Genomic DNA, 25,367 nt, shown 5'->3' on the forward strand with positions numbered 1-25,367 from the left:
AAAGAATCCTCAGTCCTTTCAGTTGTATGAATCTGAGTCACGTTGCTATACACCATAATAGAAATTAGTTCTGGGCTTCCCTGGTGGCGCAGCGGTTAAGAATCCACCTGCCAATGCAGGGGACACAGGTTTGAGTCCTGGTCCAGGAAGATCCCACATGCTGTGGAGCAACTAAGCCCGTGCGCCACAACTACTGAGCCCGTGCACCACAACTACTGAAGCCTGCACGCCTAGAGCCCGTGCTCTGCAACGAGAAGCCACCGCAATGAGAAGCCCGTGCATCACAACGAAGAGTAGCCCCTGCTCGCCACCAATAGAGAAAGCCCGGGCGCAGCAATGAAGACCCAACGCAGCCAAAAATAACAAACAAATAAATAAATTTAAATTAAAAAAGGAAATTAGTTCTGATTTTGGCATGATGACCTAAAATTCTAGAAGTGATTAGTATAAGCCCTTTATTTCTATAAGGTTACTTCACTATAGTGACCCAGACCTAGGTAAGGGTAGTTAATTTACTGTGAAAATATAAATATGTATATATGTAAATATAAAAACTACATGTATATGTAAATATAATCTATGCATATAAATTTGTCTGTAAATCCTCTCAACTGTTATAGTCCTCTGATGACATCACATGTATGGCGACTTATATTTCAAAGAAGTATGGTCACTGAATGAAAAGAAAAAGGTTACAGGAAGTCGTCTTAAACTTACTAGTAATTCTAAGATACTCTTTTTGTTTAGAATTACTAGTTGAATCCATAAAAGCTGGTAACTTTTTTCCATGCAGGAATATTTTTCAGTTACCACTGTATATATACTTTTAAACAATTTAACATTTATACCATTCAAATCAGATGCAATCATGAACACAATATAGGAAAACTTCTAGTAAAATTATTTAATTATAATACGAATCTCCAACAGCTTGAAATAAGAATTTCCATGATCTTCAATTGAACTGTATGCCACTTTCTTTTAGAATGTCCCGTTTTTCATTAAAATAGTTCCTAAACCACTCTATATGTTCAACCTTCTGTTTAACACTCAGGTACGGGTTTTTGGAAAGGCCACAGGTCACCAACTCCATGAAGTGGCGAATTGGTCCTTGTTTTGGAAAATCCTCCAGGTATTTATCCAGAAATATATGTTCATGAAATTCTGAACCATCATCATCAAAACCTAGGAAATGAGACAAAATACGTTACAATTTTGAATGTAAATCCTACACTATAAAATTAACATTAATGAGGTAGTACAGTATTACAGTAAAGGCATGAAATTGGAGTAAAACAGAGGTTCGCTCACCAATTTAACAGCCATGTGATTGGGCAAATTAACTTCACTGAGCAACAGTTTCCTCAGGCATAAAATGAGTATTAAGACAGCGCCTTCTTCATGGGGTTTTATAAAGTTAAATAGACATAAATCTTATAAAGTTAAATAGACATAAATTTAACCATAAAGTTAAATAGACAAAGTTAAATAGACATAAATAACTCCTTTACAATGCTTAGCATACTACAAATATTCAAAATGTAGCAGCAATTACTACTAATGGATATTTTAATATCTAAAGAAACCACTAAGAAAACTATACAAACTACACTAAAGAAATACATAAAGCAAAATAAGATGGAATCCTAAGATATATTCAAGCAGCTCACAGGAAGCCAAGAAAAGACAGAGGAGTGAGAAACAGAGAAAATGAACAGAAAACAAATAACAAAATGAGACTTAAATCCTAACAAATAATTACTTTAAATGTGAATGTTTAAATATACCATCAAAAGAAAAACACGATCCAACTATAAGCTATATACAAGAAACTCACTTCAAATATTTACCTATAACATAGGTAGGTTGAAAGTAAAAGGATGGAGGTGGACATGTCTTGCTAACATTAATTTTTTAAAAAAGAATGCATGAGTGGCCATAGGAATATCAAAGTAGACTTCAGAGCAAAGAAAATTACTAGAGAGAAAGAGGAACATTACATCATAAAAGGATCAACCCACCAAGAAGACAAAGCAATCTTAATTATGTGTGCACCAAGGAGTTTCTAAATACGTGAAAGAAAAGTTGATAGAAATTAAGTAGAAATTTAACAATCCACAATTACAGTTGGAGGTTTCAATACCCCACTGTCAACAACTCCAAGAACTACCAAGTAGAAAATTAGCAGAGACACAGAAGACATAGAAGAACTGAACATCAACCAACAGGATCACACTGACATCTACAGAACACTCTTCCAGACTACTGCAGAATACAAATTCTTTTCAAGTATCCATGGAACATTCACTTAGTTTAACCATATCCTGGGTCACAAAACAAATGTCAACATATTTAAAATAACTGAAATAATATACAGTATGTTCTCTGATCATAAAGGAATCAAAACAGAAATCGGTAACAGGAAGACAATAGGAAAATCTTCAGACAGTTGGAAATTAATGTAAGTAATTCATGGTCATAAAGGAAATCTCAAAAGAAATAATATTTATTTGGATTGAGGGTCTTTAGCTGCGGCAGGCGGGCTCCTTAGTTGTGGCATGCATGTGGGATCTAGTTCCCTGACCAGGGATTGAACCTGGGCCCCCTGCATCGGGAGTGTGGAGTCTTAACCACTGTGCCACGAGGGAAGTCCCTCAAAAGAAATTTTAAAAAACACAAAGAATCGAATGAAAATACAACAAATCAAAATTTGTGGGACACAGCTAAAACAGTGCTGAGAGGGAAATATATAGCACTGAATGCACACATAAGAGAAGTCTCAAATCAATAATCTAAGCTCCCACTTTAAGAACCTAGTAAAAGAAGAGCAAAATAACCCCAAAGCAAACAAAAGGAAGGAAATAATAAAGATAACATCAGAAATCAATAAAATTGAAAACAAGAAAATAGAGAAAAATCAATGAAACCAATACCTGGTTCTTTACACACAAACACACACACAAAACAAAAAAACAAAAATTGATACATTTCTAGCAAGTCTGATAAAGAAAAAAAAGAAGGCACACACCAACAATATTAACAATGAAAAGGGGGGTATCATTATAAATCCTGAAATCATTAAAGGGATAATAAAGGAATACTCCAAACAACCTTACACTCACAAATTCAACAACTTGAAAAAAACGGACAACTTTAAAAAAATCCATTGAACTACCAAAACTCAACCAAAATAAAAGATAACCTGAATAATCTTATAACTATTAAAGGAAAGAAATATGTAATTTAAAAGCTCTCAAACATTTAAAGAAAAACTAACACCAATTTTACACAATCTCTTCCAGAAACTAGAAGACAGGATACTTCCTAACACATTTTATGAGACCAGCATTACCTTGTTAAAAAAACAAAGACAAAACAACCACCAAAAACAGGAGCAAGAGAGAGAGAGAACTACAAAACAATTTCTCTAATAAACTTAGAGGAAAAACCTTTAAACAAAATTAGCAGACAAATCCAACAATGTATAAAAAGATTTATACACCAAGATCAAGTGGGATTTACGCAGGTAGGATTTTACTGCAAGGCTGGTTCAACATCTGAAAATCAAGGTAATCTACCATATCAACAGGATAAAGAAGAAAAATCGTATGACCCAACACTCACTTTGACAAATATTCTCAGCAAATTAGGAAAAGAGAAGGACTACATCAACATGGTAAACCTAGAGCTAATATCATAGTGAAAGACTGAAGGCTTCTCCCCTAAGTTCCTGAACAAGGCAAGGAGATCAGCGCTCACTACTCTTACTCAACATAGTACTGAAATTTCCAGCCACTGATGAGGGAGGCAGAAAGAAAAGTCACGTAGATGGGAAAGGAAGACATAAAACTATTTGTAGACGACATGACTGTCTACATAGAAAATTCCAAGGAATCTACAAAAAAACTCCTAGAACTAATTAGTGAGTTCAGTAAGGTTACAGGATACAAGATCATAAAAATAAAAATCACTATTTAAATTGGAAGACTCAACATAGTAAAGATGTCATTTCTCTCCAAACTGATCTACAGGTTTAATGTACTTTCTACCAAAATTCCAGCGAAGTTTTGCCACAGACAAGCTTATTCTAAAATTTATATGGAAAGGCTTAAGTCCTAGAAGAGTTAAAACCATCTTGAAAGAGAAGAATAAAGTGGGAGGAATAATGCTAGGGCTGACTCTACAGCTACAGGACAGGCATGCCTCGTCTCACTGCACTCTGCTTTATTGTGCTTCACAGATATTGCCTTTTTTTTTTTTTGTACAAATTAAAGGTTTGTGGCAACCCTTTGTCAAGCAAGTATGTCTACACCATTTTTTCCAATGGCACTTGCCTACTTCCATGTCTCTGTCACATTTTGGTAATTCTCACAATGTTTCGAACTTTTTTCATTATTATTATATTTGTTATGCTGATCTGTGATTGGTGATCTTTGCTGAAGGCTCGGATGATGGTAAGCATTTTTTAGCAATAAAGTATTTTTTAATTAAGGTTATGTACTGTACTTTTTTTAGACATAATGTTATTGCACACTTAATAGAATACAGTGTAGTGTAAACATAATTTTTATATGCACTGGGAAACCAAAAGATGCATGTGACTTGCTTTATTACAATCTTTGCTTTATTGCAATGGTCTGGAAACACACCTGCAATATCTAAGGTATGCCTGTAATCAAAAGAGTATGGTATTCACAGGGAACTCAATACTATGTAATGACCTATATGGAAAAAAAAATCTAAAGAATAGTAGATAACTGTATAACTAACTCACTTTGCTGTACATCTGAAACTAACACAACATTGTAAATCAACTATATGCCAATAAAAATTTTTAAAAAATAGAGTATGGTATTGGCAGGCAGTAAGACACAAAGGTTGATGGAACAAAAATCAAGGACCCAGAAATAGACCCTGTTATAGACTGCCAACACATGGATCTTGGACTTCCAGCCTGCAGACTTTGAGAAAGTAAATTCTGTTGTTTAAGGTACCTAGGTCTGTGATATTTTGTTATAGAAGTCTTAGCAGACTAACACAGATCCACATGAATATGCCCAACTTTTTACAAAGATGCATAGACAATTCAATGGAGAAAGGACAGCCTTTTCAACAAATGGTGCCAGAAGAATTGAAAAAGAACCTCAACCTCATACAAATTAACAAAGAATGGATCACGGTCTAAACTATATATCTAAGAAAAAGAAACAGGAAAATCTTCTGGTTCTAGGGCTGGCAAAGAACTTGACACCAACAGCACAATCCATAAAAGGAAAAATTGGACCCCCATCAAAATTGAAGACTTTTGGTCTGTGAAAGAATCTGTTAAAAGGATACAAAGACGGGCTCCCCTGGTGGCGCAGTGGTTGAGAGTCCGCTTGCCGATGCAGGGCACACGGGTTCGTGCCCCGGTCCGGGAGGATCCCACATGCCGCGGGGCGGCTGGGCCCGTGAGCCATAGCCGCTGAGCCTGCGCGTCCAGAGCCTGTGCTCCGCAACGGGAGAGGCCACAACAGTGAGAGGCCCGCGTACCGCAAAAAAAACAAAAACAAAAACAAAAACAAAAACTAAACATGTAACTACCATACTACCCAGCAACTGCACTCCTGAGTATTTATTCCAGGGGAATGGAAATTTGTATTCATACAGAAACCTGTACATGAATATTTACAGCACCTTTATTGTAATAGCCCAAAACTGGTAACAGCCCAGATGTCTTTTATCAGGGGAATGGTTAAACAAACTATAAGGTACATTCAAACCATGGAATATTAGTCATCAATAAAAACAACAACAGCAAAAAACCCCTACTGACACACATAACAACTTGGATACATCTCCAGAGAATTAATCATGCTGAGTGGGAAAAAAAAAGCCAATCCCCGAAGGTTACATACTGTGTGATTCCATTTGTACGTCTTTCTTGAAGTGACAAAATTGTAGAAATGGAAAATGGATTTAGTAAGATTGCCAAGGATCAGGGACTAAGAAAGGACAGCAGTGGGAGGTGAGTGGATGTCGTTATGAAAGAGTATAAGAGAGATCCTTGAGGCGACAGAACTGTTCTGTATCCTGACTGTGGTCGTGATTACATGAATCTACATGTGACAAAACTGCACAGAACTAAGCACACAAACACACACAAAGGAGTACATGTAGAACTGGTGACATCTGAATGCGGCTGAAAGACACGGCTGCCGGCTGCCTGCCTGTGCTACTGTGCTATGGTTACGTGGGCAGTGACTACTGAGGGAAGATGGGTAAAGGGTATGTGAGATATTTATCATTTCTTACAGCTGCATGTGAACCCACAATTACCTCAAAATAAGAAGTTTAAAAATGCTCTCTAATCACTTACAATTATCTTACACTTATTGAAAGAGATTTTTAAATTTTTATTTGGACATTTAAAGATCTATTCATCATTTTTATAAAAACTAAAACACACAAGAAATAAATTAAGGCGTTAGACTGCCCAATGGCCACATACTACTCCTATGCTTGTATACATGCCCCTCTGCAATGTGCCTTTGCCATTCTTCCCATAAAGAGGTAGATACAGCCTGTTTCTCCAGCCCTTAAGTTTGAGGTTGGCCAGGTGACCTGCTTTGGTCAACGGGACATTACCAAACACAATGCAAACAAAGGCCTGAAAAGCGCTTGCACGTCAGTCCCTGCTCTTCCTTGTGTTAGGAACTCTTCTACAGCCAGGTGAACAGCCCAGGCTAGCCTGTGAGATGATGAGTGACATATAACCCTCTTATCGCCTTCTCTGACAACCAACTAGACACCAACCAGCCAGCACCAACTAGACATTTGAGAGAAGCTACTCTAGAACAACCCACCCCCAGCCAACCTGCCAAAACCAACCAGAAAACTCATGAGCTCATGAGCAGTTACGACTTAGCTGTTGTTTTAGTAAGTTTGAGGTGGTTTGTTATGTAGCAAAAACTGATTGACATGACTGGCTGAGGCATTCCTAAAACTTCTTCACATTCAGAATCCAACTCTTCTGAACTGGCTTTTCAACTCCGAGCTGTCAGCGGCTGTGCTTTCCAACTTCCATTAAGAACATTTGCAATGCAGTGTTTCTTAAGAGTGTTCCACTATGGCCTCTCTGATGCCCCTAATGCAAATCTGGATGCATATCCACAGCAGGCGATGACAACTGCTCCTTCACTGATGCCTGACTAGCATAACCAGGTGCATCACGATTTCAGAGATATTTAAAACAGTGAAAGACAAAAGCAGTCATATTCAGTGAAATACAGGGAAAAAGCTGTGTAGGAATTTTTAAAATGGAAGTTTTCTCTATCTTATAACCCCCCAGTTTCTACTCACATTTTCCCAGGCTAGTCACTTCCAAGACTAATCACTTCTAAGGTGTATATCCTTCTAGTCCTTTCCCTAAATGCAGACGTATTTTTTAAAAATAAGACAAATTATTGTTTAAAAAAATCTTTCTCTGAATTCCATTCAGAATTCTCTATGGTTCTCAATAGTTTATACCACCAAGCAAGCATGTTGTTACTCCTTCACTTTTTTCCTTTTGTTTTTAAGGCATATGCACCTGGGGATAGGAATGGGAGAAATGCAATCCAGAAAGGTAAAAAAATGAAAAATAAAAGCCTCGCTTTGCTAAAGGTCTTTTCCATATCATCAAACACTGCTAACAGTTTCCTGTGACAATTATTCTTTAAAAAAAAAAAAAAACCCAATACAGCTAATGTGAAAAACAAGGCAGGTTTACATGTTCAATATATTTGAAAGAGTATGTTAGGGCTAAAACATAAGGTCTGCAGCACTGGAAACTTAATAAATCAAGGTGATACATGCTCTCAAAAATCCAAGGCTGACTTCTGGGTTGAGACTCTGTTGTTGCTGTTAGTTATTAATATCCTTAGATGTACTTAAAATGTAAGACTTAAGACAGAAAATTTTGCAAGAGAAATCATTTTTAAAAATAGCTGTGTTAACACAAGTTCAATAATCAATTTATTAAATCATTAACAGATCGACTATCTCTGACATAAAGTTATAATGAGTTAATGGGTATAGCAATTATGACTATGCTATATTAGGTGGAAAAGCATCTAAGGGCATAGGTGATCTTATTTCTTATTACTCTTCCCCTAGATGAGAGATCAACCATCTTTTTAACTGAGAATGTTCCAGCAGGGCATAATGAACAGATCCTTCCTGAATAAGTCAATGAGTGAATGAAAGCCAAGTTGTACTGGCAAGTATAAAACAAAGGAAAAAACGAGAAAGAGATAAAGAGGTGATACTATATACAAAAATAAGTTCCAGATAGATTAAACAGGAAAAGGCTAACAGATCTGACTAGGTCCAAATTAAAATCACTGTTGGTTGAAGACATTCTGAACAGTTAAACGATAAGCAACAAGGACTTCTAGTTAAAATGTAGCAGATTGAACCCATGCTTTAAAAATCTCTGCTCCCCTGTAATATCTACTACATGGCAATAAAACGAATAAAAAGACAAAGAGAACAGAAGAAGAAACAATAACAGACAGGAGGTATCAGCAAAATGTTAGAGGAAGGACAGTGGACAGATAAGTAGTAACTGACTCAGCTGAGTCGAAGATGCTAAAACCAAATTAAGAAGCAGACTTCAAAGGCTTCAGGAATTAGCGGCAGCATATACCACTGAAATTAGGAATGGGGATGAGGGACAAAAAAACAGAGGATTAATTAAAACTGGTTTAGGGAATACTCAGATCTCCCATCTTCTACCTATATCTCTAGATGACCACACCATCCATTTCCCAAAGAAGATGGTAAGCTTACTTTTTGGAGAAACTAAAACAGAAAGAGAAATGAGTCACTAAATTGATAAGAAGGGGAATTAAGTGAAAATCTGTGTGCTGAATGGTGAGACATTCCATGCCGCCCCCGCCCCCATCCCACCAGCTGGAGGATCAGCTGGCCATCTTTTCAGAAGAGAATGTGCCAATATTTATTGCAATATAAAACACGCCTATTGTTTGACCCTTCTAGGAATTGAAGTACTCAGACATATACAGAAGGATATGTATAAAAAGATTCACTATAGCTCCATCCATCAACAGGAAAATGGTAAAATAAATTACAGTGCATTCATACAATGGCATACTATAGAATATGTAAAATAGTTACATTTTATGGTCCCATATAGACCAAAACAACAGATAAATGTGAAACTACCATTTAAAGTGGACTGTGAGGACACTTTTCAAACTACTGACAATGGTTGTTTCAGAAAAAGGGAAGAGAACTGAGAGGTAAAGGTATATTCTCTATTCTTCCATATTATTTAACTTTTTTGCAAGTAAACTTTAATATATTTATTTCTGTAATTTAAAATATTTTTTAATAAACAAAAGAAACATAATATAGTAAGGAGAAAATAAGAGAGTGTGGGAAATTAAATACAACAAGGAAATCCCAAATGGTGTACAATCAACTCAGGTTAAAGCTGTGTCTAATTCTCCTTTAAATATTACTGAATGCAATTAAATATTACTGAATACAGCTAAAAATATGGTACAGCAAATAAACGGTAAAATTCAGCTAATAGCAATGACCAATTTTTTTTTTTTTTTTTTTTTTTTTTTTTTTTTTTTTTTTGGCGTTGCGTGGGCCTCTTACTGTTGTGGCCTCTCCTGTTGCGGAGCACAGGCTCCGGACGCGCAGGCTCAGCGGCCACGGCTCACGCGGCATGTGGGATCTTCCCAGACCGGGGCACAAACCCGCGTCCCCTGCAACGGCAGGCGGACTCTCAACCACTGTGCCACCAGGGAAGCCCTGACCAATTATTTTTGACAAGAGTGTATTATAGCACTGAAGCAAATTCAGTCACTTTCACTTTGACTTGCTTCCACTTCTATTTTGTCAAAACTATTATTTCTTTTCCTGTTAGTACTCTGAGGCTCTTGTTCAAAGGCCACCATCTCAAACAACCAACAGATTGTTTCAGACAACACATACTTAATCATCTTTATATTTGCCCTAATTTTCTCCACACTATACCCTCCCACATGACAACAGAGCCCTCTTTAGAGTTCTATGGTAATTCTGAACTTTTCTCACCATTCTTGCTAGCTCATATTACAGCACACATTCCAGATACCCTAGCAAAGGATGGCACATTACAAGTTTAAACCAACTGAAGAATAAAAACAAAAGTGTAATTGACATCCATGACTGAGCTTTTTTGCCCACTGAAGCCTCTAAACTGAGAATTACTCTTGGAGGGTATTTCAAAACACCTGTAATTCGGTGGCATGTACATGGCTAATGGATATTCAAGAGCAGGACTCTGTTAACTGGGTAGTGGTAAAAATGAGATTAAATTTAGATAAAGCCAAAGCTAAAATAGAAGTGATCTTATTATCAATCCAATATATAACAAATACTACAAAATCTAACTGGGAATAATTCCATCTAACCTCTTTTATAAATCTCTAGGCTCGCAAAGCACGTAGAAGGGACAAACCAGGTTTTAAAAACTGACAAAAAGCTACTTCAAACTGGAAAAACAATTTTTACACTTTAAGTGGCAAAACAAACAAGTGCAATTTTTTATATAACAGAAAAACGCAACACTGGGAAGTAAATTTTAAACACAAGACATGCATTTCATCATTTTTAGTATTATGTTCCCAAACTGACATGGTGAGTCCCTAAATACACAACAAAACATCTTTTCCCAAAAACATCAACGTAAATCTTCATGAAGCTAATTATTAGGAGAGGGAGCATGATGTTTTACTACTCTTAAAATTTAAGTATAAGAAATATAAAAGAATGTTACTGAACGGCTGAGGCTCCAGGTGCTAAGGCCGGTCCTCTTAAAGTATTCAGAAGACCCTAAGTGTGTACTGAGGGGAGTGATCAAGGTGAGAACGTTTCCACAGTTCCCTTCCTGTTCTTCGTTCAGATAACAATTGCCTTCGGGAGCTGGAAATGAGAAACCTCCCTTTCTGACCCCAAAGCATCAATAATATGTACAGTGTATATGGACACTTGTCACATTTATCTCCCCAACCTGACCAGAAACGTTTTTTTCCTTTTTCAGAAATTACACTTTCTCAGAAACAAGGTCAAATCTAAGATAAATTCCTTTGGAGTTTGGACACTCAAGATTCTGATGGACACTCAAGATTCTGATGAACTTAAATGTTTTTCTGCTGATGACAGTGTACTGCCAATTCATGCTTTTCTATTATCCTATTTGGTGGTTCCTAGAAAATACACAGTATCCTCATGAATATTTTAAGATTTAAAGATGTTATAGTACAGAAGAGAAAATAGTTATAATAGCAAATCCCCCCACAATATCGTTGTTGTAGAAACAGGGATGATGATGGTAACAATGCTTTACTTGTATAATGAGTTGTTTCTCAGAAGAATCCCATAAAATAATCCTATTATTATTCCCATCATTTTATAAGATGGAGGAAGTGAGGCTTGGAGAGATGAAGACTCACTCAGGAACTTGGTCTCTAACCACCACACTCACTGTCTCTCCTAAGTAAAGTCACATATTCTACCTCAATACTGGGTTTTAAAACCATATCTTGAACCATGAGGACCTGGAACACCCAACTTTCATCAAATATGGAACCAAGTCTTCCCTTAATATCATAGATTGTATTTTGTTAGTTTTTTTTTTTGCTACTTTTAAAATTCTATCCTCATACAGGAGGGGAAAAGAACTAACATTTATTCCTATGTATTATATGCCAAGAACTGTGCTGAGCAACTCACTATCTTACTTAATTCTTACATTCTTCCAGTGAGGTACCTTTAATTCTACACATGAGAAAACTAAGGCTCAGGAGGTTAAATAATTTCCTCAAAGGCAAATGGCTAATAACTGACATAGCTGGAATCTGAACTCAGGCTTACACAAATAAAAGTCCTTGGTGTTTGGTTTTTTTTTTTTTTTTTTTACCTTATCCTGATAAATTCTAGAATGTAGAAGCCATAATACTTTTAAACATATTTAAAGTATACTTTAAAAAATACACATTATTTAATAGATGAAATGCAAATTTCTGTATTACTGAATATATCATACAAATATATAAAATATTAAGAATTTGCTAAAGGATTTGTAAGTCCCTAAAGTTTTCCTATACAAAAGATTACTTTATGAAAATATAAGACTATTTAAGCTACCACTCCACTTATTAATCCAAACAAATGAAAGTTATCAAAAATGAAAATATTACAGTGCAGCATACTACTACAAAGGTTAAAATACAGACTACATTTTCCTAAGACTTCCTGAGGTGTTTGCTATTTCTATTTAATCTTACCATAAAAGTAAATGAATCCCTTCTAACTGAAAATACATCAATAAAAATTCAATGAAATGTTTAGCTGATGACTTCACGGGCGCTATAAAAAATAAACAGCATAGCAATACTGTTTTCCTTTTGACTGAGGAAGATGTAACACCTCTAGAAAAATCTCCAGGAAAGTAGATAATGTTTTATTACTGGCTCAAAGCATCTAGGTATGCAGCCAAAGAATTTCAAAGCCTCCTAACATTTATTTTGAGTGGCTTTGAATACAAGAAACTTGTGTCTCATTAATGCAACAGTTTTAAATAAAAGATACCAGCATAAAACTTGAGGGTTGTAATGTTCCCCAAAACTGTAGGATGATCTCCGGTACTTAATGTATTAGAAGATTTACCAGGTAATCTGCTTTTAGCAAGTAGAAAACTGTCATCATTTGCAGTTCTCAACACTTCTATGTCATAGAAATTCATGATGCATTTCTGCCATATAATTTTACTTCTTTATTTTCCTTATCCAACAACTAGAATTCAGTGAAATCGTAGCATTCTTTTTAAAAAAACACTGTCAGATTTCTTTTAGGACATCACAAAGATGTTTACACAAAGTTTTGAAATTCAGGTAAATATCCAAAACCTACAACTGAACATCTGCCAGATTTAATCTCAATCATTGAGTTTTATAAACCTATGGCATTAAGACTTACCTGCTTCATTGTTAATTGGGAACTCCCACAATTTCCCTTCTTTTGTCAATTGGATCATCTCTTCGAAACCATTCTGAAAGGGTTGTTCATTGACTGCCGCTAACTGCTTAGCAAATTCTACATCCCAAAGAGAAGGTACTGCCTCTGTAGAATAAAAACATCCAAATTACGCACAATTCCAGGTAAATATCTATCTTTTTAAAAATGTTATCATCAGGGCTTCTCTGGTGGCACAGTAGTTAAGAATCCGCCTGCCAATGCAGGGGGCACGGGTTTGATCCCTGGACCGGGAAGAACCCACATGCCACGTAGCAATAAGCCCATGTGCCACAACTACTGAGCCTGCCCACCACAACGCTACTGAAGCCCACATGCCTAGAACCTATGCTCCACACCAAGGGAAGCCACCACAATGAGAAGCCTGCACACCACAACAAAGAGTAGCCCCCACTCGCCACAACTAGAGAAAGCCCATGCGCAGCAATGGAGACCCAACACAGCCAAAAATAAATAAATAAAATAAATTTATATTAAAAAAATGTTATCAGCTCTGAATTGGTAATATATTTTCAGATCTTGAAGCTCATAATTAAACAGTATATAGGGACTTCCCTGGTGGCGCAGTGGTTAAGAATCCACCTGCCGATGCAGGGGACACGGGTTCGAGCCCTGGTCTGGGAGGACTCCACGTGCCTCGGAGCAACTAAGCCCGTGCACCACAACTACTGAGCCTGCGCTCTAGATCCTATGAGCCACAACTACTGAGCCCACACACTGCAACTACTGAAGCCCACGTGCCTAGAGCCCGTGCTCTGCAACAAGAGAGGCCACCTCAACGAGAAGCCTGTGCACCACAACAAAGAGTAGCCCCTGCTCACTGCAACTAGAGAAAGCCCGCGTGCAGCAACGAAGACCCAATGCACCCCAAAAAAACCACAAAAAACAAAAACCAGTATATAATGAAAGGTCACTCTTTGATGGCTAAAATTGAAACAAAAATAATATATAAAGACTACAACCACAATAATTGCAAGCCTTACTTTTTGTTTTTACTACAATGCTAGGTAATCAACTGCTAGTCTCACTGCCCCCTCTACTGGAAAGGAAAAAAGAAATGTCTATTCTGTTCACGGATCTTTTTATGACTGAATACTTTTTATACAACATGTGATTTAGATCTTTAAAGTCCAGTCTGTTTATCTTTATTTTTAGTCTGTTAAGTCACTAATGTACTACTAATAAAGACCAAATAAGTTAAATTAACATAATTACAATAACAATGACAATGATAATACTATTAACGCATACTGGGCACTTATTCTGTGCTAAATGCTTTTTATACATTAGTTCATTTAATCCTCACAACCAACTCTAGGAGTAAGGTAATATAGTGTTAGCTTTTTACCACCATCATATCACATTTCAATCATTTATTTGTTTTGGAAATTTAAGACATCTTTAAAGAATGAGTCACATTCCCACCAAACATCACTGGTGGAAATGTAATGGTACAGCTGCTCTGTATTGAATAAAAGAGTGTGGCAGTTTCTTAAGAAGTTAAGAATATACTTATAGGGACTTCCCTGGTGGCACAGTGGTTAAGAATCCACCTACCAATGAAGGGGACACAGGTTCAAGCCCTGATCCAGGAAGATCCTACATGCCGTGGAGCAACTAAGCCCACAAACCACAACTACTGAGACTGCGCTCTAGAGTCCACGAGCCACAACTGCTGAGGCCACATGCCACAACTACTGAAGCACGCACACCTAGAACCCGTGCTCCGCAACAAGAGAAGCCACTGCAGTGAGAAGCCTGTGCACCACAATGAAGAGTAGCCACCGCTTGCTGCAACTAGAGAAACCCACGTGCAGAAACAAAGACCCAAAGCAGCCAAAAATAAATAAATAAATAAATTTATTTATTTTTTAAAAAAAGCAAGCTGGCTCCTTCAAGAACCCAAGCACCTCTTCTGGCTGTTCATTAGGTGGACCATAGCAGCTGCCCTGACAAAAAATTCCCTTTTTGGGGCAAGCTTAAGAGTTGCCACTTCAGGAATTCCCTGGTGGTCCAGTGGTTAAGATTCACAGCAGTGGCCAGGGTTCAATCCCTGGTCTGGGAACTAAGATCCCCGCAAGCTGGGCGGTGCGGCCCCCCCCCAAAAAAAAAAAAAAGAGTTGCCACTTCAACAGGGGAGAGGTGTGATCCATTCTCCACGCCTGTACATTTTGCATTTCCTTTTCATCAATCATAGAAGACAGAATGCAGTTGTCACAGTACAAGAAGGGGGGGTTGTTCTCTTAGCTTCATCTTCAGCTTAAATGAACAGTGATTGAATTAATGCCTTTCCTCCATGGATATTTATTTTATAGCTCAATTTGTTTAAAGAAGGATTTAAGATAACGGATTCCTATTATTTGTAAGCCACTTGGCTAGGGGCTATTGGGTATACAAAAATCAATGAGACCCAGCCCCTAATATCAAGGAGTTTATTGAATAGTGGGAAAATCAGATGTTTTTATAAGTAACTGAAAGATTAAATGAGCCACTGGAAGATGGCCTAGAAACTTAAATATCAAAAATAAAATTATTTCTACCAAGGTCCAAAAAATTAACTGATAATCCTTAGAAATGAAAGTCACTTATAAGCTAAGACCATTTGTATGGAGTTTCTTCATTTATTTTAAGTTATCAGTAAAACAAATTTAATGTCAAGCAAGAGGACACTTATTTCTCTTTTAATTAGGCTTAAAATGGTGACTGTGAAGGATCTGACTTCTTGCCGAAAGAAGAAAGGGGGAAGAACAGAGAACAAACACTAACTGTGTGTTAAGAAAAAAACACTACAAGTCTGCTAAATATATTCCCTGAATGCTCTCCTTCCCATCTCCTAAATAATCTCTAAATCACTTCAATAAATTAGCACCTATAAGTGCTATCTCCTCTTCTAGATAGTAAGCTGCCTAAGGGCAGACACCACAATTTATCTTTACATAATAGTACAAAGGTGTGTTGCAAATAGGAGGTGATCATTAACGTTCTAACCCAAATTAGCAGCCAATCTATAGATCTGGATTCCTGTGGCTGATGGTACTTACCTCCCATTGCCTCACGGGCTGCAGCATTTCAAGGGAGAAATCTGACCAACACTAACATGTCAACAACTAGGTTAATAAGCAAGATCCAGGTCAATGACAGGATAGAATATTAAAATACCTGATTATTATGCAATCAAAACAGGAAGGACATTTTTCAAAGATGGAATGTTTCTACACCTGAGAAATAGTGTTATTTTCTTAACAAACCTGTTTCAGGTGCCTCTTCAGTAACTGCCTTAAGCTCAAAAATATTAAGCCTCTTCCCCTTGAATATATTTTTCCTAAAACTGAAAAAGAAAAAATTATTTTAATGAATATTTTATACACAGTCAACAAAAAATTGTTTATGAGAAGAAAATTTTATATGAAATATTCAACGTAAAAATAATTCTGCTGCCCCACACCAGACATTTTAACTAAATTGCCACGTCTTTAGGACTGATAACTAAATGCAGGAACAAGTTCACCTGAATTTTTGCATCATAATACAACAAAGAAGTTACAACAATTTAACTACCAAAATACCTAATTGAAAAGATCACCTTAATTTGCCACAATTTTTATTTGATCCATTTCATATTAAGGTTTTAGAAAACCTGACATTGTGGAAAGCTATTAAAATATGCTAAGTTAGAAGTTGTTAAAGTCAACATTTGTCTTAGTTTAAGGGTAAAAAACACTGCCTGTTTAATTATAAATTATAATTATAAAAGACTGCACAGGGGCTTCCCTGGTGGCATAGTGGTTGAGAGTCTCCCTGCCGATGCAGGGGACACGGGTTCGTGCCCCGGTCCGGGAAGATCCCACATGCCGCAGAGCGGCTGGGCCCGTGAGCCATGGCCGCTGAGCCTGCGCGTCCGGAGCCTGTGCTCCGTAACGGGAGAGGCCACAACAGTGAGAGGCCATGGGAAGCCCTGGCAGGTGGATTCTTAACCACTGTGCCACCAGGGAAGCCCCACAGTTATTTTATAATAGAAAGCTGTCTGTATTTACATAAAGTTTCTGTTCTCTCTCTCCTTCAAGCCTATAAAGTGACAGTTGGGGAGGGGAACCAAATATTTAGCATGGTCTGACAAACACTAACTGAACTTCATAGCAGGATGTGCTTACAGAATGTCTTCTGTGTGTTCTGTATTCCATGGGTTTTGTTCTATGTATAATCTCAGGAACCTGAGTTAGCTCCTTCTGGGTGTTAGATTATTAATTTGTACAGGAAGATTGGAAAAGATGGTCAGCAGTTAACAAGGAAGTTCAGGGGTTATAGTGACTTCGGAAGATTATTTGAATTACTAATTTAAAGTGATATTTATATCTATGACATTGAATAAAGCAGAATGTGTACTTGGAGTTTAACTTATTAAATATTGCCCTGGGACTTCCCTGGTGGCGCAGTGGTTAAGAATCCGCCTGCCAATGCAGGGGACACGGGTTCCATCCCTGGTCTGGGAAGATCGCACGTGCTGCAGAGCAGCTAAGCCCATGCGCCACAACTACTGAGCCTGTGCTCTAGAGCCCACAAGCCACAACTACTGAGCCTGTGTGCCACAACTACTGAAGCCTGTGCGCCTAGAGGCTGTGCTCTGCAACGAGAAGCCACCACAATGAGAAGCCCGCGCTCCACAACAAAGTTAGCCCCTGCTCGCCGCAACTAGAGAAAGCCCACGTGCAGCAATGATGACCCAACGCAGCCAAAAATAAATAAATTAGAAAAGGCATTAAATTTGCTAAAAAAACAAAAAACAAACCAAAAAATATTGCCCCAAAATATTTAACTTTAGTCTTCTTTAAATCAGTCTTCTTTGAAATGATGCCATGCAACTACATCAGAATGCTATATTATAGATTGATTTTTTTTTTTTTTCGGTACGCGGGCCTCTCACCGTTGTGGCCTCTCCCGTTGCAGAGCACAGGCTCCGGACGCACAGGCTCAGCGGCCACGGCTCACGGGCCCAGCCGCTCGGCGGCATGTGGGATCTTCCCAGACCGGGGCACGAACCCGTGTCCCCTGCATCGGCAGGCGGACTCTCAACCACTGCACCACCAGGGAAGCCTTAGATTGATTTTTAATGATTCGAGCTGTCATCAAAAATTAGAAGGTGGTGAGGAAGAAGCTGAAAAAGTAGGGAGGGGGTTTATGTGCATATAATGACTGCATTAAAAAGCTGCCTAGGACTTCCCTGGTGGCGCGGTGGTTAAGAATCCGCCTCCAATTCAGGGGACACGGGTTCGAGCCCTGGTCAGGGAAGATCCCACATGCCGTGGAGCAACTAAGCCCGTGTGCCACAACTACTGAGCCCGTGCTCTAGAGCCCGCGGGCCACAACTACTAAAGCCCGCACACCTAGAGCCTGTGCTCTGCTACAAGAAGCCGTTGCAATGAGAAGCCCGTGCACCGCAGTGAAGACCTGCCCCTGTTCACCACAACTAGAGAAAGCACGTGTGCAGCAACAAAGACCCAATGCAGCCAAAAATAAATAAAATAAATAAATGTATAAAAAGACAACCAAAAAACTATGTAAGGCGTGGCTTAGCATCTTTAAGAACTGCAAATTACCAAATTCAGATTGCCACAAATAATCTACTACTTTAAGGTATTATAATGGATCTTCTTTCTTTTTCTGATGGTGGGTTATTTCTCTAAGGTATGAAGAAAGATGATCATACACAGAGATAGAGAGAGTACATGAAGATACACTGTTAGGCACACATCAGAATGAAAAATAGTGTTTCTCGCAAACCATTCATTTGTTCAGAATTCAGTCAGCTCCACTTACTCTAAATCAGGAGACCTTTATTCACCGTGGGTAAATGTGAGGCAGGGCCCATTCTGATTTATGATATAGAAAAATGTAGGGCTGCTAAACCCAGTATCTTTCCCTCTCTAGGAAATGGGACGTGGAGAGTAAGGAGACAGATATAAATGCATCCGTGACGCTCAGACACCCAACAGCAACAATATGCACAGAAACAAAGTAAATCTACAGTTCAACAAACAAAACCAAACTGACTGCAAGGCCTGAATACCTTCTTCTCAGATCAGCAGGCTTCGCTTGGCCAACAAAATCATCAGTCCCTTCATCAAACTGAATCTGATGCACTGGTCTTGTGCTAACTCTCGCTGTGGCAGATCTGGCAACTTTCATATCTGATATGATGTCAGTGAAACTGAAATAAGAAAAAGGTTAAGTGTGTTAGCTACAGAAGAATAATAAACTTTCTTTTTTTTTTGAGTAATAAACTTTCTTAAACATGAGATTCATATCACTTAATTCTTACTTCACTTCTATGCACTAATACTGAACAAAAAGTCATGTTTAAATAAAAAATTATATGTTGCCTATTAATACCACAGACCACTAAGATTGATGTGGCTTTCTCTCTTTTAAAGATATTCTTCAGAAATGTTCATTTAAAACATAAGTAAAAGTGTCCCTCATGAAAAACTGTCAAACATCCAGACAAGTAGATATCAATATCTGTGTACCTAGCACCTAGATTAAAAACCTATATTAAAGTTGAGATTTAGCCATATTTATTTATTGCCTTGCATTTGTTCAAAGACAAATAAAATGCATGATCATATTGTGCATAAAACCAGCATATTATTTAACTAAAAAAAAAACTCAGAGAAATTGTCTTATTCTATTATTTATTTCTTTATTTTAAATAACATTACTGAATTTACCACTTCTTTTTCATGGACAAGAAATTATGTAACTTCTCAAAAGAAGTTTAATCATTCAATTGGTCTTTTAAAACTGAAATCTTACTTAACACACGAGTTTTAAAAGAAATCAAACTGCTAATACTTATGAGGCATATTTTATATATAAATGAATATATTATGTAATGTAACTCAGCACTCACATGAAGCCAGCCTATTTTGACATATCAACATCACTGACACAGCTATTTGATTCACCAACCTAATTTTAGGTCTCTCTCCATCCTTCTGTGCCCTCGAGTCTTCCTCGTGCTGCTGGAGCTGCTTGAGCAGCTCCGACTTGGTCATCTGCTTGTCAAAAGGGAGAGAGTCTGCAACCGCGGAGGCAGCTGCCACCAACTCCGGGCTCAGGGACTCACTTCTGAAAGAGAACATGGAAGACAAATGAGAGAAAAGAGGCATTATTACTTCAGTGGAAAGTAAAATGATTTCTTGGGAGAAAACCTCTTGTCCTTCAAAAAGTATCATTCAATTCAATTTCTGACAAAATCAAGAATTCTTAACACAGCATTGTAAATCAACTACACTTCACTAAAATTTTTTTTAAAAAAAGAATTCTTAAATATTAGGTGTCGGTTTTATATAAATGTTACAATATTGAAAGTTAAAGTTAATGGATCCTTAATGAAGCACAATACTAACTCAGAGCAACAGATTAAGGTGGAGGAAGGAGGGATCAGCCTCGAAAGTGATAAATTAGTGGATTTTTAAGTTAGATGCCATTTTATTTCAAAAACAATACAGACTGCAAGCAAATATAAAAGTGGTTAAACCTGTTTATACAAGCTTCAATGGTAATATCCTCAAATTGGAAACAACCCAAAGGTCTATCATCAGAACGGATAAACAGTGATATGTCCATGCAATGGAACAGTACTCTGCTCACTCCACAACATGTATGAAACTGAATGAAAGAAGCTGGATTAGAAAAAGTATATATGGTATGATTCCACTTATATCAAGTTCTAGAAGAGGCCAAATTAAGGTGAAAAAAATCAGAACAGTGGCTGCCTCAGGACAGAGGTTACTGACGGGGAAGGTGAAGATGGGAAATGCTCTGCATCTTGGAAAGTGTGTGGGTTACATGGGCACATCAATTTGCCAAACTCCTACAGCTAAGATTTGTACACTTTAATGTATGTAAATTTTACCTGGGAAAAAAAAAACCCATAAAATCATCACGTGGGAGATGGAAAGTGGGTGAAGGTATAGATGACAAGAATGGCAAGATTTGGTAATTATCAAAACATCATACGATTGTTTACTTTATGTTTTAAACTTTCCATAAGCTAAAAAAAAAAAAAAAAAAGCTGTTCTTCAGTAAAGTAGGGTAAGTTAGGAGAAAAATATGCCAGATATAAAAAGTTATTTACATTTTTTACATCACTGAAAATTGCCATCTCAATGAGTGGGATCCGAATTACTGTTTTACTATACCTGGCTTTCTACCTTAGGAAATGATGTCTAACATGCAAATCAAAGTTCCCACACCCCTGAAGCTGGGCCTCAAAGAGACTGTCAGAGCCTGGAGATGCTCAAGGACGCTGAAAGTGAGGGCTGTAGGAAAATCAGTGTTACTGGAAGCTGGAGGAAAGGGGACCTTAATGAATAGGTAGCTGAAATCAGAGCAGGTAGTTGCTTGGTTAAGAGAATGTTACTTAAAGGAGGAGCTAGAAACTATGGTTATCACTGCACCCACCAGGGGTCTTGTAAGGTTTCACAGTACATGCAGACTTACAAGACTACCACTGACATGCCTGGCTCCGACTACTCAGAAAGGTAAAGGGCAGAACCACAGCGGGCTGGCAGGGCAGCCTCAGGTGTCCCTCTCGGGAAGTCCCTGCAGCACTCGCGGGTGACACATCACACAGCCATCCAGGAGTTAGGAGACCCACATCGCGCAGGTGCAGGAGCTTAGTGCCCCACAGGAACCAGTATCTCTTGTAACAAGGCCACAGGCAGAGTATCTGTGGTCCCTACAAAGGACATGCAGTTACAAGAGTAACTGCACTCAAGGAAGCCCTAAGTACACTGAACCATAAGGTACCTATAGTTCGCCCAATCCAGATGCAATCAGTTATTCAGGGGGTCAATTTTATCATGATAATGTTGCCTTCGATACAGCTGACAACTACAGTAATCAGGTTAATGGCTGTGGCAGATATTTTCATAAAACAGAGACAGCAGTGTTTCTGGTCCCACAAGCTCTTCCAAAACCTTGCTACAAGCCCATCTAGAGAGGCAATTTCCCCTCCCCCTGAAACCAGGGGAGACTTCGTGACTGCCTCAATGAACAGAATGAGAGAGAAATGATGCCCTGTGACTTGTGAGGCTAGGCCACATAATGTGACACGACTTTTGTTGGGATCTCTCTTGAGACGTGTGTACGTGGACCCCAGCTCTCAGGTTGTGAAGAAGCCCAGGCCACTTGGAGAGGCCCTGGGTAAGTGTTCTGGCCAAGAGCCCCAAATACGGTCTCAGCCAATAGCCAGCATCAAGCACTGGAATGTACTGCACGTGGGCAAGCTTTCAGAGAATTCCAGATGCCAGCTTTGAAGCTGCCCTTGCTGACGCTGAGTGGAGCAGACACAACTATCTGCAGCTCTTTGCCCAAACTGCAGAGAGATGCTGCCACTAAGCCTTGGGATGGTTTGTTATGCAGCGATAGATAACTGGAACAGATTTTGGAGCCTGGAGCTTGGGTGCTGCTGTTATAAAACAAAACAAAAAAACCTAAAATGTATGGGAGAGTTTTGGGTACTGGCAGAGGAGGGAAACCGGAGAGATCCTGAGGCAAGTGTTAGAGAAAGCTTAGGGCCTCAAAGAGCCTGTTAGAGCCTGGCAGCCGCGTGAAGACTATAGGAAAATCAACGTCACTGGAAGCTGGAGGAAAGGGGGCCTTTGTTTAGCAACATTATTGCTTGAAGTAATATGGCAAATGAGGGAGATGCTCAATGAATTGGACAACCTAGCAAGGAGCCTTCCAGACAGAATACTGAAGGTGCCTCCTGCCTTCTTAGTGGCCAATGGTAAAATGTGAGAGGAGAGAGAAGAAAGAACTGTCCCACATAAAGGAGCCGAGACCTGCTGGGATCAAAAATAAAACATTTCTCATTCTTAGCCCCTCCAGATAGCAAATGATGCTAAAATTTAGAAATGGCTTCTGTACAGAGATCAAATCCAGGGCAGCATTAGGAAAACGGTCTAAAGATAAAGCTATGGGCACGACTGTAAAACCCTCTGTTAAGATCTTAGAAAGATTTAAGATGGTGCCTTAGAGTGCCCTTCAGACAACAAGAATTCTAGGAAACGTAAAGGTGTGGTCCCAGGGCCTCTCACGGGGAGCTCAATGTAGACCAGGACCTTGGTTCCCAAACTGTGCCCTAAGGCACCCTGGAGTACCATAGGGAAATATCAGCCACGTCTGTCAGTGACTGTGTGAACTACTAACTCAAGGTAGTTCACAGTTTTAACATTAGACTACTGCATCCCTTTCAATGCCACCATATCTTTGTGAAGATGGTTCTCCAGCAGTTGCTGTGATTAAAAAGCAAAATCCCTGGGCTTCCCTGGTGGCGCAGTGGTTGAGAGTCCGCCTGCCGATGCAGGGGACACGGGTTTTTGCCCCGGTCCGGGAAGATCCCACATGCCGCGGAGCGGCTGGGCCGGTGAGCCATGGCCGCTGAGCCTGCGCGTCCGGAGCCTGTGCTCCGCAACGGGAGAGGCCGCAACAGTGAGGCCCGCGTACCGCAAAAAAAAAAAAAAAGCAAGAACCCTTCAAAAATCAGAAATGAGAGTGGCGGTGTCCAGTCTGACTCCAAGGCTAGGTCATAAAACGATACAAATTCCTAGGGGCTCGTTTTCTCTTGGGACACTCACCCTTGGAACCCAGCCACCATGCAGTGAGGAAGCCCAGGCCACATATAGGTGGTTCTGTAACAGTCCTGGCTAAGGTGTCAGCTAACAGCCAGCATCAACTGTCAGACCTGAGTGAGCAAACCCACAGATGATCCCAGCTCCCAAACTTCCAAGTCTTCCAGCTGAGGCCCCAGACATCACGGAGCAGAGGTGAGCCTTCTCTACTGTACTCCATCCAAACTGCTGACCCACAGAATCCGTGAGCATGAAAAAAGGCTGTTTTATGCTGCTGAACTTGGGGGCAATTGTCATGCATCCATGGTAACTGTATCAACATGGGGGAGGGTGTTCGACATATAATACAAATAAACGAGCTAAAAGCGGGCCATGCACGGGGCAATGATGACAGTACATCATGAATCAAAGACGATGACTAACCAAATTCTCTGCATCTGGGATTCCTTAAAAAAAAAAAAAAAAAGGGGGGGGGGGGGGGGTGGGAATCATTAAAAGATACATTTTTAAACTCAAAATAAATGTATCTCATTCACCAATCTTTTGATATAGGATCAAAGCCTCTTCTTTGAACACAGGACCACTGACAGAAGTTCCAAGGTATTGATACATCTCTTATATGTGTACTACACCCATAGTACATCCTCCAATATCACCAATTTTGGTTTCTTTAAAGTGGAAACATGGAGCAAGGACTTAAAACGCTTACAAAGCAGTCTGAGTGCAGAATTTTCCTGGACTTTTATGCTTGTCTCATTCATACCTAATTGGAAAGCAACTTTTAAAATTACCTCTACTGAGTCTTTGCAAAGCAATCAACTCATTTTAACCACTTCATTAATAGTTAATTAAATTGTATAGTTATAATAAAAAGCAAAATGAATCATAAACAGGTCTGGAAGCTCGGAAAAAAACCTTACGCTTCATAAGTAATTATAAATGTGCGTCGGAGTATTTCCTAATTACGTATGTATATATTTTTTATTTGTTTTATATTGTTTCTAAAAAGGAGGACGAGAAGGTACTTAACATGGGCATTTCCTGTTTGAATTAGTTTACTCTCTACCACCCAATTATGCTTTCCAGTGGTAGATTAGATACAATATGATACAATGTAGAAACTAAGCAGTTCTGTTAAAATGTTAAGTCATTCTGGGAATAGAAACCTATGCTATCTGTTTATTTTGCTAAGAGAAGTCAGAGATGGGGATCTTAAAGCCACATTTCTTATTACTTGACCATGTCACTGGTGTAATCATTATTTATGTATAACTAAAACAAAATACTGCCATTTAAACTACAACACAATGCTAAAATATCACTGATTGCACTTAGAATCAGTAAAATATTATACTCTTTTGACAAGCACAAGTAATTACAATACTTTGAGGAAACCAGGTAAGCTGAGAGCCCTGATAATTACTGGTCAAAGGAAGTAATTAAAACAGCTGTAATTAACATGACAAAATTCTATCCTAGATGGATTTTTTTAAATGAAATTTCAAATAAAGAAGTCCTTCAGGGACACAAAGCAACCTTCAAATCAGGATGTAAATAATTTGTTAATTAACAGCTTAAAGAAGCAATTAAATGCAGTTAATAAGTGATGAATATGTAAGAGAATGTGGAATTCTCAATTAGATCACTACTCTTTCC

The 25,367-nt window shown here is 38.6% G+C and overlaps 1 protein-coding gene across 3 annotated transcripts in view; it reads right to left on the reverse strand.

Moving 5' to 3' along the window:
* Positions 1-884: 884 nt before the first annotated feature.
* The window catches only part of MRPS31 (mitochondrial ribosomal protein S31), a 28,879-nt gene continuing 4,396 nt past the window's right edge, over positions 885-25,367 (reverse strand). Inside the window, exons 3-7 of one of the 3 annotated variants that reach the window (XM_007471673.1) lie at positions 20,041-20,196; positions 19,139-19,279; positions 16,323-16,402; positions 13,018-13,161; positions 885-1,185 (exon numbers count right to left, since the gene is read on the reverse strand). In XM_007471673.1, the coding sequence (XP_007471735.1) occupies positions 956-1,185; positions 13,018-13,161; positions 16,323-16,402; positions 19,139-19,279; positions 20,041-20,196 (751 nt within the window). In that variant the 3' untranslated portion in view covers positions 885-955. Of the gene's footprint in view, positions 1,186-13,017; positions 13,162-16,322; positions 16,403-19,138; positions 19,280-20,040; positions 20,200-25,367 lie in introns of all 3 variants that reach the window. The other 2 variants (XM_007471671.1, XM_007471672.1) reach the window with 2 other exon arrangements.

The sequence above is a fragment of the Lipotes vexillifer genome, unplaced genomic scaffold, assembly GCF_000442215.2.
Source record: "Lipotes vexillifer unplaced genomic scaffold, Lipotes_vexillifer_v1.1 scaffold470, whole genome shotgun sequence".
NCBI lineage: Eukaryota > Metazoa > Chordata > Mammalia > Artiodactyla > Lipotidae > Lipotes > Lipotes vexillifer.